The 16977-nt window shown below is 41.1% G+C and overlaps 1 protein-coding gene across 1 annotated transcript in view; it reads right to left on the bottom strand.

Moving 5' to 3' along the window:
• TERT (telomerase reverse transcriptase) overlaps positions 1-16341 on the bottom strand; it is a 32920-nt gene extending 16579 nt beyond the window's left edge. Inside the window, exons 1-7 of the mRNA XM_074147007.1 lie at positions 16075-16341; positions 13032-14925; positions 10179-10383; positions 7402-7591; positions 3792-3974; positions 2298-2459; positions 1815-1910 (exon numbers count right to left, since the gene is read on the bottom strand). Of these exons, the coding sequence (XP_074003108.1) occupies positions 1815-1910; positions 2298-2459; positions 3792-3974; positions 7402-7591; positions 10179-10383; positions 13032-14925; positions 16075-16302 (2958 nt within the window). The 5' untranslated portion in view covers positions 16303-16341. The remainder of the gene's footprint in view (positions 1-1814; positions 1911-2297; positions 2460-3791; positions 3975-7401; positions 7592-10178; positions 10384-13031; positions 14926-16074) is intronic.
• Between the last annotated feature and the right edge of the window lie 636 nt (positions 16342-16977).

Here is a 16977-nt window from a genome sequence, read left to right as displayed (position 1 = left end):
GTGCAGTTCTTTTTTTTGTTTTGCTTCAGAAGAAAAGCAGTTTTGATTGGTGTTACATGGGAAAATATAACATCCAAACCCACTTTTCAAAGTGCTGGTATATTATATTGGATTATACAGTAATTCCTGTAACTGTCATGGTCTTTATAACTCCACAAATACAGATACACTCACTTGCCAGTTCTGCTGCAAAACCCATTCTGCTGCAAAATGCCTTCTCTGCCACATATTACCAACAATTCCACATGTGACTGACTGTCCATCCAATATTTATGAAGCTTTTAGTTTTAAAAATTGTGTAATAAAAAATAAATTTAGAGCAGATTAAACCCCTTTAATAATGACTTCATGAGAACTAAAGGAAAATTACTTCCTGTTTGCATAGATTAGACATCAGACAAATGCGCTCAGCTTTCGACAGAGCTATGTGAGACGATGGTTACTTGTACTGAAGAGCTAACACGATGCACCTGTGGCACCCACGCCCAGGCTGACATGACACTTTTCTCAGAATGTTTGGTATTTTTAAGAAAAAGTAATATCACACATACAAATTGTTTTCAAATGCAGAATATTTTGAAATAGAATGCTGCTGTTCACGTAATGTCTAGCATAGTTATCTAAATCGGATGTCCACTGGAAAAAAGAACAAAAAGAACCTATATAGACATCATCATCATAGATCCAACTAGTTTTCATTTTCATCCGTATACTCACTAGGCTCTCTGCACTTTGTAGGATCCTGGAATTGTGCACAAAGTATATTCTACTCCTATGTCCACAGATACATAAGATCATTTTACTTGTATGCTAGAAGCATAAATTACCCTATGTAAAAATTTTCCACTGACAAGTTTAGAAAAAGAAAAATTGAAGATGAAGTAGCCCGTGACAAAGTACCTGTCAGCAATCTTGTAGGTTGTTATCACGGAACACCATAATGCCAAGTAATAAAATGTATTAAGAAAGTGATTGAGCATATAATCTACTTCTATGCCTTTCTCTGCCACGCTCCCTGCACAGAAGGAAGTCTTGAGAACAAACATTTGGAATTAGTACAGTTCTCTGCAGGAGAAGAATTAAAACATCAGAAGGATGCTTGCTTCTTGTAACAAAGCATCAGTTGGAGTAAATTTAAAGATACATATAATTTTTAACCATACTTTTATTCACTGGAAGTGAGAAATCTCTTTAAACAAAAAATACAAGAGTTAATTTTTTTTGTGCTGCATTTTAACTCTTCTAAAGAAGAGATCTTTCTTATCAACCTTGGCAGGTAATCATTAAAATAAGCTTGCTTTTTTTTTTTTTTTTTTTTTTTTTTAAGGTCATTTTTCTATTCCGTGCAGTTTGCTATTCAAGATGCCACATCCATTTCCTCAGCTACTTAGCTTAGAATACATTTTGCTCATTCTTACTTCTTCTGTATGTTTTGGAGATAGAAACTGTTGAAGCCCTTCTTTACTGAATAGTTAAGTTCTCACTTGAGAACTGTTGCAACGAACAATGGAGTTAGGAAAGGAAAAAGAAAACACTGGTTAAAACGAAAGTTTGAGACAATGAGAAAATCTGGGAGAAGTCTAGAATGATATTTTGTTAGATTTCTTGCCTGTTGTACTCCTTCCACTGAACAGAGAGCCTGTTATAAACATCAAAGAAGAGATAAAAAAATTTCTTTTCTATGGAAGCTGCTGGCTAACTAGAAGAGAGGTGGTGTCACCACATAATATGTACATTCAATTAAGAATCCCAATCTTCCTCCAATTCTTCTGTAGCTTTCTTTTTCAGTTGAAAAGAAATCACCCAATACTTACCTGTTCAACTATTATTGCATTTTGCAATGAGGTATTCTCGTGAAGCTGACACACAAACTGCTTCATGTCTGGCATAAAATCCTTGAAAGTAGAAACCTACATATTGAGTGTAAAGAAATAAATGACAAAAGCAATAGAAAATTCAGTACCAGACTCTTTTATTCAGAGAAGGTCAAAGGGCCAGCCTTATTGCATTATTTTAATCCGACAATTCTGCTATTGTTGAAATGAATTAGCTCCCTCACATATCTCTCTCTCCACAACACATTTATGTTTATTCTTTTTAATGTTGAATAAAAAGTATAAAAAGTAAGGAGTAAAAACAAGCTTTGCTGCCTCTGGAAAATATCCAACACTATTAAAAAGGGTTTATGAAGTAACTGTCTAATTAAAATTGTGACTATAAAAAAAGCCATAAACAAAAATATTCCTGTGACCAAAACGTATCTACAGCAGCAAATAAAAGAAACCAGCAAGTCATACATGTCTCCTATAGAACCTCCTGGCTTTTCCACTGGTGGTAATCATAATCACGGCATAGCGCCGTATGCAGTAGACAGTTCTTTTCTCAGGGTTTAAGATCCGTGAAATCACTTCCACAAGTTTATCGTGAGGAATAGTATCATAAGCCCTGGACACATCAGCCTGAAATAGAAAAAATATCTTCCATTATGTATTTGTCAGTATCACTGTAAACACTGTGGTAGTATGAAAAAGGTATTGTTGTAGTATGTATACAAGGCTGAAGGATAAATTACACAGGAGTGAAATTACTGCATCTTTCAGTCCAAATCTGTGACAAAACAAAAACTCATTGCTTATCTGCAAAACCTTTCCTCACTCATCAATGACTTTTCCCTTACAAGGGATAACCAAACCATCAGTTTTAGCACAATCCTTGTTATTAACAGAAGATGATACCATATGTAACCTTAAATCTATCACGGAACCTTCAATCAGTTTACTAAAGTTTATTGCTGATACTTTTATATGTTTAAGTATTTTAAGAAACCTTCCTCTCCAGATGATCATGAGGTGGCATCTTAGGCTTCTGAAAAGCTGCAAAGCCATAGGTTTTACTTTTCTTAAACCTCATACTGCAATTTTAACTCTGCTTTTATTTGTCACAGTCAAAATTCAAAACATTCTAAAGAAGCAACAATCTTCAGAGAACTGTGTCATTAGCATGATTTTTTGGCTTGAAAGATACCGAGACAATCACTGAAAGTAATTTCAGGACAGGATGACAACTGGCATATGAAAGCACAAGAGAGAAGTCCCACTATAATGTATATAAAACTGTGTAATTTACATATGTCTGTATAAATTGCCCTAATTCAAAGCTATGAACTGAGCTCAAAGGTTGCCCGCTTGACATAACTGAAAAACAAAAGTGTTAAGAAGAAACACCTTCAAAGAGTGGGATATGACAAGCACTAATTTTTTTTCAAGTGGGAGGAGAAACTTGTTGGAGAGACACTAGAGTTCCAGTGTTCACTTTTACAGAAATTAATGACACTGAGATAGAAAAATACCTATTTTGAAAAACATACTGAATTTGTATGCGCAAATGCACAAACAAATGCACATAGCAAGTTTTTCCTGGTTTTCCTTTGGGAAGATGGTCCTAAAAGCATATCTGAGTTTTGTCCTATTTTTATACCCAAGTAAATGTAACTGCAAAAACCCAGTGCATGTGTAGAAGCAAGAGCTGCTACATGACAGAAAGATCAACAGAAAAATATCCAAGTAGAGGAAGCACTACTGTAGGGACAACCCACCCTCAAAAAAATCAACCAACCCTCCCACCCCCCAAAAAAACAACCAGAGCCTGTGTTAGGTATGCACAAAAGTTTATTTTGAATATTTTGAAAAGGAAATAATTATGCACTCAGATGACAGCTATTACAACTATAGAAGCATCTGCACAAGTAGACTTTGAAAAGTTATTTTGAATATGTAATTAAAAAACCATACCTTTACATAGTAGAAATGAGGAATTTCACCATCTGATTCAAGAACCTTTGTAACAAACTTCTTCCACGTCTTGTAGATATCATCTTTCCCAAACACTGAAGAGCCGATAAAACTGGTGTTTATGGTCCGTTCATAATTTAAGACACTAAATAGATTTTTTAGTCGAGTGTTGTAGTGATGCATCTAAAAGAGACCAAAGAGAATCACCTTAAAGTATGCTGAAACATATTAAATTCCATGTAATACACAGATTTCACATTTGGATGAAATCCGAGAACAATTTTGTAAGTTTACTATATTATTTTGGTCAACAGCAGTTTTCAGAAACCCTGAAAATAGCTGCAGTAACTACTTGGAAGTGACAAAAGAGTCTCTGAGATTTCCTTTTTTTTTTTTTTTTTTTTTTTTTGACATTTAAATCTGATAGAAAATGTGTTTGTTCTGTGCTTGCCTCTTGGAAATGAAGGTGTAATAGTTAAGGCGATAAACAGATGGACGCCAGCAAATAAAAACTGCCGATCAGAAGGTAACTTCTTAAATATGACTCATTCTCTCTGCTGGAGATTATCACTACAACAAGAACAGCAAAAAGAACAAGAGCCCCAAAACTTCAGGCTGACTCCAGCTGCACCAGCAATTCAGCCTCTGGAGGTACTTCACGCAAGTACATTTGCAAAGATTTAACTCCCAACTATGGGAATACTAAAATACACCAGAGTGGCAGCGAAGTCGTGCAGGTTGATTAGGTCTGCAAACACCTTACGGAAAGAAAAAATATTGACAGACATGGCAACAAATGAATGTTGAAAGGGCAAGCCATACTACTGAAGAAAATAAATAAACTGCACATGAAGAACACTTAGGAATTTCAGATAAGTCCTCCAAAATGTATACAAAGAACATAAAAGGTTTCTCACTCTCAATGGTGGTATTGTGATCACGATATTGATACACTGAAACTACTAATTATGGAAGTATTCCAATTCATCTGAAAACATTTATTTTTGCACTGAAAAAAATCAATTCGTTTCAGTGAAAAGCTGGCAAAACTAAAGCACATTAAAAATGTTTAGTGTACTACTGGCACTGCTTCCAAAACAACTAGGTCCAACTTCACTGTTTTACGGAAGGTAAGTAATTATGTTCATTCATTGGCTTATCTTGCAAAATGTTTTTGACCAGTTTATGAAACAAAGATTTCTGAAAATTAAGACACTTTCCTGAATTATTGCAGTGGTATCTTTTCTGTCATAGTTCTTAAGAAAAACAGTCACAAGGGTAGAGATGTAGGTCAAAGGTAAATAGAAGCAGCAAGACTAAAGTAATCATCATCAGCAAAGTTACTTCTTTCCTTCTTAATGAGCCTATCCCAGGATGGTTGCTTTTTTCACAGAAAGCACACCTTCATCTTTTCACAAAACTGATGGCCATATAGGTTTTAGCAAGTGAGTCAGCAAAAGAAAACTGAGACTGGTTGCAAATCCAGTTTGAACTAGACCCAAGAGATCTGGAGTTGCAGTATTCACAGTAGCTTCTCACCTTCATGTTAGAAGGAATTCCCTTAAGCCTTTTAATTCCCCAGAATAGGTCAAATCCACAGAATTGTTAACATTTTTGCAAAACCTAGAGATCTGCTGGAATCTCTGCAGAATGCAGTAAAAGACTAGAAACTCTCAGACAAATCAGATCTTTTAGAACCCTGCTGCCTCCCAGTCCTTTAATCTTCCCATTAAGAATTAAAAAAATACTGGTTCAAACGAAAAAGGAAGAAGGATGTAAAGCAAATATGTAAATATGTAAAAAAGTAAATATGTAAAACCTCTGAAATAAAACAACATCTACAGTGATTTAAGGATAAATTCACAGAACTGGACTCATTCCACCATGTATTTTGCAGCAAAGTTTGGGAGTTGCCCAATAATCAGAAACTGGTTTGCTGGATATTTGGGAGACTATCTCTGGCAATTCATCTGCATATATTCCAGTGTTGAGCTACAGCAGCTGGCCAAGACTACCCCTACAATTCCAGACTGGCTTCCAAATTCCAAAACCTGGAATACTGTCAAACAGAAAGAACTGGAAGATCGTCTTCCTACTACAATTTAAATGCTAGGAGGAAAGTGGAGAGCATTTGGATATGGTAGAGGATGAAAAACTGGAACAGAGTGCAGGATAAAATGCTATGACAGAAACAAATTGAGGAGCCATGCAAGTTTTGGAAAACGAATAAAAGAAAAAAGAAAGACTACATCACTTCCATTAGGTTGGAATTCATGAATAAGATGATCGTTTTGCACTAGACGCTTCTCTCTGTCTCGGCCTACTATCTGAGAAGAGAGGTAATACTACCACCACCTTATCTTTCATCGATTTATGAAAATCATTAGCTATGTTTTGTGACTAGTTTAGACAGATGAGGTCAGTTTAACAGCTGAAGACCTTAGTGTCCTCAGTTGTTTGTCAGCACACTCCAACAGGAGTCTATCTTGCACTCTTCAGCAGATGGAGATATTCTCGCTCAGCTCCAGAGCAGTCAGATCAGCTCAAACCACTTGACCAGCTACCATGGTTAACTTTGAACCTTCATTTTCTTCAATACATTCATATCACCCTTTTTGCCAGATCTGTTACAGGAGCAATAGCACCTTTAAAGCACTGCAGCTATTTCCAAGTTAACTGTGTGCACACTCTCAAATCTGACAATTTGACTGTAACAGAAAGACTACAAAGAAATAATGCTTCAGAACAGCTTTTAATTAATGCCCTGTAAATCTGCTCTGGGATCACGTACTGAACATGAAGTACTAAGAAGCCATTGACCTCTTACCCATTTGGGGAATATTCAGTTCCCTGTGTGCTAAACAGGACTCAGCCTTAAGGAAAAACAATTAACGCAGTCATGCAAGATAGTGAAACTGGGTTCCCACTATGTCTGGTGGTTAACTGGCCTGTTAAATAGATTACTGTGAGCACTGTGTGTTCTGTCTCTGTTCCCACACTACAGTAATTCCCAAATCCCTTCCTATACCCTACTATGCTTGATCCAGCTTCCTTGTGCTTCTTAGACCTTCTGTAACACACCTAATTCACCACTGTTCGGCCCCCTGGGTTGACCTGGCACAACAGGTGCACAATCAGTGTTCAGGTAAATCACAACAGGCCGGACTCATCCGTCCTTCACCCTCTGGTGCGTCAAACAAACACGACATATTAGTTCAGAATACTGAAAATCTGATATTTCCATTCTTCTGCTCCCATAGATGGCCAATGTCTACCACAACCAGACACGGTTAGCAAGCCTGAGGGAAAATGATCCAAACAGAAGAGAAAGAAAACACGAATACCTGACAGGCCATGCCATTCTGTTAGAATAATTTCCTTAGGACAGGCTTGCAAACAGAAGTACATGATTCTGGAATTGCAGGCTAATGGTAATGAAGCACTGGGAAGGAAGAAGCTAAGTTGCAACAGGTAGATCGAATTCAGTCGTTCTGATTTGAATGTTCCAGTTCACCGTGTTAAAACTAGTTTTACATTAACATAAAAGACCTCGCTCACTTTATTAGCTGCCTACATGAAACCCACATAAAACAACAAAGAAAATAAAAACCTTTTTTTCTCTGCTTTCCTTGCTGAATGCTCGTGCTTCAACCACACCGCTCACTTTTACTATGGGTCTTAACCCGTTTGCTTTGGGAATGAACCGGAGCTTTGATGCCATAGGAACATATTTTTTTTGACGGACAGCTTCAATCTCCTCTGAAGATAAAGCACGTAGATGTACTTTGGCAAAATGGTTTCTAAAATACAAATACATTTAGTGTAAGCAACAGGAAAGGCAGTAAGTCAAAACATTTAATCTCTTTATGGTAACTGAAGCCAAATATTTTTCTAAGATAATTACAAATACTAACCTCCGCAGCAAGTGACATGGGAATCTGAATTTCAGAACAATTTCATGGTATCTTAATGACAATGTAATAATAAGAGAGTACACGTTTCTGCTTGATGCAAATCAAAATTTAAAAAACCCAACAACTTAATTAACACAAATGAAAATTTAAGCACAGATTAGCCAAGTACTTTTTAACATTATGAAATATTTTTTATGCAAGACAATAGGCGGTTGGATATTTCTCATGGTTTCAGAAGCTTGAAAGACAATAACAAAGTTGAACAGAACCTTCTGAAAACTATGTTAAGAAAGATCCAGGGAAGGACTTACTGTAATGCGCTGTTCTACTCCAAACACTTAGGGGACCTACTACTTATTAAAAATTATAGTGAACTGAGATACCAGGATATGTATACAACATAAGGGCATTTAGGTATCCAGTAGCACAATTCAAAAGAACTGATCTGATAAGCAGGCATTAACTAAAGCAAACAGCAGAAAATACTGAAGAACAGAATGCTCCCAAGTCACAGGTTCTGACCTCCCTAAGTTCATCTGACCGGAAAATATGTTTCCCCCTCAGACACCCCCTCAGGATTTACAGTTCAATGTAGCTTAGTCCAAATCGATACTTTCCCATGCAATGAGGCAGGAAAAGGAGGTGGAGCAAGACCAACAGACAGATTCAGGTCCCCTCTCAGAACTGTGGTCTGTATCCTTGAGTGAGATTTTGCACTGGAAAGGACAGCCTTTCAGGATGGGGATTTACTCCCTAATAAAAATGCAGTGAAATGACAAGCTCATGAGGAAAGTCCAGGTCCACACAGTCCAGCCTGTTCCATCCATTCTCTTCCTCCCAAAGGAGGATGTAAAAGAACTGGAAAGGCATCAGTGGCTATGCTTGGCTGTGAATGCCTTCCTGCGAGCCAGCTCAGAGCAATCACCATGAGCAGCTCCAGCTGAGGAGGAGAACCAGGACAACCACAGCCATTAGAGCAACAACTGAGGCCACCAGATACTCTTCCTCCGGGGAAGATGGAAGCCACTCACCAGCCTTTGGCACAGATTCACCAACAGCGCCTGAAAACACTGGCTGGTTAAGAGAGGATAGTGCCTGGAGAGGCTCAGAATGGCTGAGGCAGCCCTAAAGTGCTGTTTCCCAATATCTCTAAACCCCCATTTCTCTCCCCCCATGTGAAATAGGCAGCTTGCCACCTGTTTGAATGCTGTAAACTGTAGTAAAAGTAGAAGACCTCACGTTATGCTGCACTCACAAAAGCACTGCTGAAAGCCCCAGCCTTGTGAGTGAAAGCTTAGTGCAGCTGCTGGGATCAGACTGAAAGTCCATATAGCTACATATCCTGTAGCCAACAGCAAACACCCTGTCCTTACAGCATGCCTTCGGCAAGCACCCAGCAGTACCTCCTTGGGATGCTTCCCCAGCTTCCATAGGGACTTCCCGAGGCAAAAGTGAGAAGGGGCTTCCTGCACGGTGGGGAAATACATGGGGAGGAAATCAGACAAAACGGGATCAGCCCACACTAGGGTTTTAGGAGTTCAAAGCACCTTGTCCTTACACATTGTGTTTTTCTAGGAAACCGGGAATAGGTACAAAAGAGCTAAAACCAAAAGTATTTCAGTCACATATCCCACTAAAAACAGCATTGTTTCCGACATGTAGAATTAGTACTTGGTGATATGTTATGCCAAAAAGTAGCCTTTGAAGTAAATTAAAAACACGTAAAACACTAACTGCAACACTAAGGCTGTTAGTTTGAAGACATGACAAACAGAATACGCAGGACTGAAAATTATATTCTACTACTATTTAAATTGCATATTCTATGCTACAACTGCAAACGGGACTGAGGACCCATTAAATACAAACACGTATTCAGAAGAGCTGCACTGGAGATACCAATGTTAAAATGAGGGAGCGATGGGGCAGGAGGGAAAAAATCACGTGTAAAACATTGCAGACCAACAGACCACTGTGAGTGCAAAAGGTTCAGCATATAAAACAGCTATTAAAACACAGCACATCAAGTATGCTCATTTTGAACAGATCCAAAGCTCTCTCAGACACCAACAATTAATAATGAAAACCCAAAAGATGTGAACCATGGGGATGTATGCACAATACTGTTCATTAAAATCACCTTCTTATCTTTCCTATTTTCTCAATTGCTTAAAATTTGATCTTAAATAATTCCCTAACTTAAAAAATAAAGCTTCAAAAAAAACCAAACCAAAACCACAAGGATACTGTCTGAATAGGGTTTTACAGCATGTCAGTAGAGGTGTTTTGTTTTGATTTCTAAATTAAAGCAGTAAAAGCATATAGAGTATTTTTAAAATTAACTTTCCCAAGGTTACTTTGGGATTCTGTCACTGCGCTTCAGTCATTTTTAAAGGGTATAAAAAATTGATGTATAAAACCAAAAACCACTTCATCATATTCCATTAATGATCAATTCGTTTTCTAATGTTACCTAATTCCAATGTTCTGTAACTTGCCCCAGATAAACTTTCGGTAGTAGAAAAGCATGTTTTTCTGGAACATGGTCTCGGTGATATAGAAAAATGATCTGAGCAACTCAACAACATAGGTATCCATCAGCCAGTACAGGAATTTAGCCAAAAGTTCTTCTCGGAAACAATGTTCATGGGCAGGAACAAAGTGATCGCATTCACTACCTATAATTCAAAGGTAGTTAAAGTAAATATCAACTATTTGTATTAGTAAAGAAATAGAACACAAACAAAAAACCACATATAACACTCTTTGGTTAGCTTGAGGTTAATGGAAAGAAAAAAAAGCACAATTGCATACATGTCACTCCAAATTTTCACTGGCGTTAAATAATGTGATCCAAGCTTTAAGTAGAAACATAGAAACTAATTTGCAGTGAGAAATTGACATACAGGATACGAATACATGCTATTAGTAGCCCAAAGACTTACTTTACTCCTCCAACACTGATTGTGCAACATCTTTAATGCGCAAACACAAGACTATTGTGAAGGGAAAGGGAAAGATAAAATGGAAATAAGTCTACTACAATATAAAATTGATTTTTAAAAACAAGTCAAAATATGAAAACACCTAGGCATACTGCAAAAATAACAGGATTTAACTGGGCTTACTTGGAGATGAGAATGATATTCAGATTTCCCAATTACATGAAAATTAATTTCAGGGTTAGGCTTTATTTCGGACAACCTATATAAAAGTCATTGCTCCCGTAAAAAAAAAAAAGAAAAAAAAAGAAAGAAAAAACCCCCCACCCTAAGTCTGTCAGTACTTAGAACATTTAGATGGCCTAAAAATCATTAACCCAGAATATTGCTAGCTACTGTCAAATTTTAGGCCACATAGATTTGTAGTGATGTCTAAATATGGGTAGGTGAGTAGGGAATAAAACCCTGTGCTACAGTACTGTATTTTTTCCAACTTCCAATACTACTCTGTAATTAAATTTAAGAGTAGAATTTAGCAAAATACAAAAGGATAATTTGAAGAAATTGTAGACATATTAGTTTAGCTGAATAGCATGAATCATAATTATGGCACAGACATGTTAAAAGCAGCTTAATTTTCACACAACAGAGCTGAGGCTTAAAACTGAAACTTATAAAATGGGAGTAAGTTTCCAGTTCTCTACCCTGTTTGATTTTTGTGCGCTTCAGGACGGAGACAATTTCATGCACTTACAGCACCTAAGGAAAGACTACCATAAAGAGATAAAACAGTGTTCACTTCAACAGAAACCAGGTAACGTCAATCAAAAAAAAAAATCCAACGATTGTTAGAAAATCTCTAACTGAAGAGTTGCAATATGCAGTTGTGATACATAAATTATATCAGGATGTTGTTAAGTAGCTGTCCTGGAACTACTTCATTTGTTTTCTAAGTTCCTGACAGTAGACGTACATGATGACTACAATTCAGGGAACTGACAAGAAACCACTACTACTACTTTTGGATATAAAAAAAAACCCCACCTACAGTGCAGCAAAGCAATTCAAAGTGTGTTTAAACTTCAAGCACAAGGGAGTAGTTTCATGAAAATTAAAATCAAGCCTACGTGTTGCTTTTCCCCAAATAAGGCCAGAGAATAAATGAGTATTACATGTTTTTTAAGATAAGATGTTCCAAATGACAATGAACCAAACAGTGTTTTTTTTTTAAAAGTATTTAGCTTCTCAGCATTTTGAAAACCATGTTTTGAGCCACGGTTTCTGAATAAAGAATCAATATATTTGCTAGAATTAACAGGTTTTTGCGGAAATGTCCCCTACTTTAGACATCAATTCTCAGACATCAGACTTATTTTCCTCCTTACGAAGAACCTGTAGCAATTTCAGAACCTTATCATACCTTTTAAAAAGGAGTATCATTTTCAGCTCACATTACAGTAGGATCAAAGTACATCACCAGGTAGGAATGAATACTGCAAATATACCAATTAAGGAAGTGCAACCCAAATTGTATAGATGGAGAATGGAAGCACAGAAAAATGACAACGTGCATTAGATCCTACAGCAATCAACCACAGAACCAAAGGTTCAGCCTAGATTTAAGTCGTAGGATAGCATCTGAAGAAAGACTTCTTCCAGGAAGCAAGACCTACCTCCCCTCATCTGAAAAGAGGACTAAACAGAAGGGATGTGTATAGAATTTGGAGCAATCAGATGATGCCCTCACGACAGCTTTCAGCCAGGGACCACTCAGTCTGGTGACCTCTGCACCACCAGCCACCCAGCCTGAAGCAGTAAGGGGCTCTCCTTCCTAGAAAATGGCTCTGGAATCATGACACACAGCGGGCAACCCACGTATTGCATGGGTCCCATACCCTTGCACATCCTTCTTGCAGGGCTGATGTATGTGCATGAGGGGGAAACACACTGTGGGCTGAAGGTTCACTACCACAGCAAAGGAACACGTGCCACTACAGGTGTCTTGATTTGCCTTTAGTTCTTTCTGAACTTGTTCCTTACGTGTGCAGGTATTCAATTAATTGTCAGTTACTGCAATTTGCAGGGCAGGAGTGGAAGAGAAAGAGTTTTTTTGAAAGGCCCAGGTTCTGAATTTGTGTTTAAGAAAATGTCATCCTATTAAACACAAAATGTATGAATGCAAACAATGAAAACCTAAGTTTTGGAAGGAAGACAGGCTTAAATATTCTTCTACCACCAATTACAAACACTAGTAGGTTTGCACTCTCAGCTATGGTTATTACCAATGAACCCAGTAACTCTGATTCAATACCCTCCCCTTCCCACCTTAAACGTGAACACCGGTTACCTTACACCCCCGCCACTTAGTTTTTTAAGATAAGTACCTTTGACTAGACGAAGCCACATGCAGTCATTCACTCTCATCTTCCACATCAACTCCTGCAACGAAAGCTTAGCAAACTTCCCCATGGAAATGAACACTTTCACGTTTTTTAAGAACCGGCACTTGTTATGGTTTGAACCCCAAAGCTCAGCAGGGATGACCCGCTCCAGGCACTCCCTCACAAAGGTGTACACCTGCCAGTGGCTGCTGTGCTGCTTGAGGAGATCCCTGAGGGCGGCATCACACACCTCCCCCAGGTTTTGCTCCTCACTCTGTGACTCCCCAGGCACAGATTTTGCAAGAGGAGTGCCTAAGTTGTCAGTGTGACCAGATTCACATCTGCTGCTTGTCACACACTTAGTAGGCTCTTTCCCAAACTGTTCTGCTTGCTCGTGAACCTCTGCTTCCCCAAGCAAGGCTGCCTGAGAAGGCAGCTCAGTTTTTCTCACACTGTTTTGAGATATCCAAACAGGGCAATTTTTTTTCAAAAGAACCAAGTAAGGGCACTTTCCATGGTTCTTTAACAGTTTTTGAAATGTATGTCTCATTTGCCAGTAGCGTTTGGGCAACTTCTTCTTTCTCCAGTTGTGATGTGGCTGACTTTGGTTGTGCTTTTGCTCTGAGAGATTTTGGCTTAAAAATATAGCTTCTATAAGCCGTCTTCCACCTGCCTGACAGCCCTGCAAGCGATTCAATAAAAATGATTTAGGAAAACATTCTTGGAAACTCCTGTGAGAATACAGAAGAAACTTCCTGTCAATGTATACTGCAGAACGCAAGAGCGTATTTGGTAACTTCTTTGCCAACTGAGCTAAGGGACTTTCCCGCCTTCGGCAAATTGAAGAAACACCCTCCGTGGGTTTGATTTGTACAGAATCCAACTGAGATTGGTACATATGCATCTCTACTCCTCTCCTATGGGATTCTACTTGCATTTCAATGCTGGACTTTACAGGTCTGTTACTCTGAACAATTCGCAGAAAAGAGCTTTCACCTGCCACAAACTTCTTCCCGTCACAAGATGTGTGAACTAAAGAAGGACCAGACATATCATTGTTATTTCTTTGAGAAACGTGCTTTTCTTTAATGAAACTTACAGAATATGATGCCACATACCCAGTTTCGTATCTCTTGGAACTACTTTGGTTTACATCGGGAGTGAGATTACAAGCCTTTTCCTCTCTCATTTTCTCCTCTACTTTCGCTCTCTTAGCTGGAATTTCAGGCTGTTCCCTATCAAGCTTCCTTTTTAAAGATGGTGCCGTAGCTGACAAATATAAACTGGAGCTACTCTGTTCTTCCAGATGTTCGCTAACCATTCTGATCTGTTTGCTTGCTTTAGAAACAGCTTTTGCAGAATACTGGCAACTGGACACTAGGTTTTGTGTCTTGCTGATTTTATTTCCCATGCTGGAGACATTAGCTTCAAGTCTTTGTCTGCGTTTCCACCCATGAGACTTTGAAAGATACTGCCTATGAAACACAAGTCTTTTTTGCATATAGTCAAGCAAGCTACTACGCTTATGCTTTGAAAACTTTTGTTTAACAAACACTGGGGGTGAGTCTACATTATGTGAAATAAGGTCATAAACTGGTTGCCCACAAACTTGGTAACAATTACTAGGGGGAACCAGCATAAAGATCGCACAGTGTTCCAATAAATACATCATCACATCATCCCCTATCCTGCTCAGCAGTGTCTCCCAGAGGCCGCTGATACGAATGGTTTCAGTTGCAGTATTGGGTAGGTAGCTGTATATATTTGAAGATGGCATGATTTGGAAATGAGAACTGTTTTCATCCAGTAAGGAGTATCCATATGCGAGGATGTTCTTCTTTCTTTTTTCACACAGTCTCTGAAGAACTCTTGTGATGACTTCACTCTGACTAGATAACTGAAGAAAGAAAGAAAGAAGAAAATTAGTTTTTATCACCGACTCTTCCATAAACCAAAATATACACTTTAAATAAACAGGAACGCAAGTCCTAGACATCAGCTTCAGATCAAAACCTTTCAAGGTAGTATTAATGATTTACAAGTGCTACATCCAAAATGGAAGATTTTCGTGTGTACCACAAGGCATTTATATGCAGCAACACAGCCTACGGCTTTAAGGAAGTCTTTTAACATCTGCCCTTTTGATCCTGGTTTCCATGCCCAGGAAACACACCACACTACTCCCCAGGGCTACCTCAGCAACCGGCAGTCCAAGGCCTTCAGGTCACCCTGCCCGTAGATACGTGCTCACACAGGCTCTAACCTCCAGGGAAAGAACACTGATTTTCTTGAGGCCTCCATTTCCTTTTACATAAAGAAAAGTTCCAACTAAACCACTCGGTTCACAGTTCTAAAACCCGCTCAGCGGGCTTGCGGGGTTTGTTTCCTACCGTTGCACGGTTTTGCTTGTGCACTCAAGAGCAAAGCATCCTTTCCTCTCCGAAAAAGTTCCTTCTGCTTAAACACCAACACACACACCCCCCGCAGTTTTTCCCCCCTCTCTCCTCTATCCTCTCAGAGTGGGGGGAAAAGCAGCATTTCTCATTTCCAGCTGCTCCCCAACCATGTGCGGTCCGCTCGCTCCTACCCCATAAGGCAAGCAGGGAGTCGGGGAGCCCCAGCCACGCAAGACCTTCTCTGTCACCACCCGCCCACCCGCTGGCGCCAGGGCTTCTCTCGCCCACCCCCAAGAAGGGGAAGGCGCGGGGGGGATGATCCCCCACCTCTTCCCGCCAGCCGAGGCGGCTGGAGGGGGCAGCCGAGGCCCGGCGGGGAGTCCCGGCCGCCACGAGGGGCCCAGCGCGGCCGCCCCCGCGCCGGCGTGGAGGATGGGAAGCGCCCCGCCACCCTGCTAGGGAGGGCGGCAGCGACCGGAGCCCTCCCCCCGGCCCCTTACCGCTGCCGACGGGAAAGCCCCGCTCCGCCAGCCGGGTGGCCGGGGCGGGGGGGGGACCTCGCTCCTCGGCGAGGGCTGCGCTGCTCCGGCCGCCCCCGGGCCCGACGCAGGTGCGAGCCGGGCCACCATCAGTCGCGCCCGGCCTCCTACCTGCTGGAAGGTTAAAGGCCGGGGGATGGCGCGGGCCCCGCGGGGGACGCACACCAGGCACTGCCCCACGAAGGTCCGGTAGGAGGGGGCGTCGTCGCCCCGCAGCACCTCGGCCTCGCCCGCGCCGCTCTCCCGCAGCCGCCGGATGAAGGTCTCCAGCGGGGTGGCCTCGGCGTAGCAGCCGCGCAGGGCGGCCAGCACCGCCGCGAAGGGCTCCGCGCCCGCCATGTTGTGGCGAGGGAGCACGCCGCCAGCCGGGGCGGCCCCGCGCTCCCCTCCCGCACCCCACCGCTCAGCTCGGCGCCACCGCCGGGCAACGGGGCGCTGCTCTTTAAGAAAGTAATTAAAAAAAAAAAAAAAAAAAAAACTAAAAAATTAAGCAAACGCCCTCACAAAATCCTCCTCCCGCTGCTGCGCCCCCGCGCCGCCGGGCCCCAACGTGGCCGCGGAGGGGCGGTGGGCGAGGCGAGGCGGGGCCGGGCCGGGCGGGGCGGGGCGGGGCGGGGCCGGGCGGGGCGGGCCGGGGCGGGGAGGCCGCTGTCCAGCTCCGGAGCTCCTTCCCTCCTCCGGAGCCGTCGGGTGAGGCGGCGGGCCCGGTCTGTGGGGCAGAGGAGCGGGGCGGTCCACCACAGGTGTGTGTTAGGCTCTGGGCTTTGGTGGATAATCCCTGCGGTGTGTTTTCAGGATGCTCGGGATGGCGTGAGCTACAAGCAAGAAAGGCGTTGGCAGAAAGTTTCGAAGGTGTTGAAGGAGGTTTTAAGCGAGTCTTGCTGGTTTATTACGGTAGATTTCCTCTGGAAGAAACCGGGAAGATTCCCTTTCAAGGAAGCCCTTTGAGGACTCCATAGAGTCTGAAACAAGCCCAGCTGCAGGGAAGGTTATGGTGGAGATAAACACAGTAGA

Source organism: Numenius arquata, chromosome 4 (genome assembly GCF_964106895.1).
Source record: "Numenius arquata chromosome 4, bNumArq3.hap1.1, whole genome shotgun sequence".
Lineage (NCBI taxonomy): Eukaryota > Metazoa > Chordata > Aves > Charadriiformes > Scolopacidae > Numenius > Numenius arquata.
This window is presented reverse-complemented; position numbering and strand designations above follow the sequence as displayed.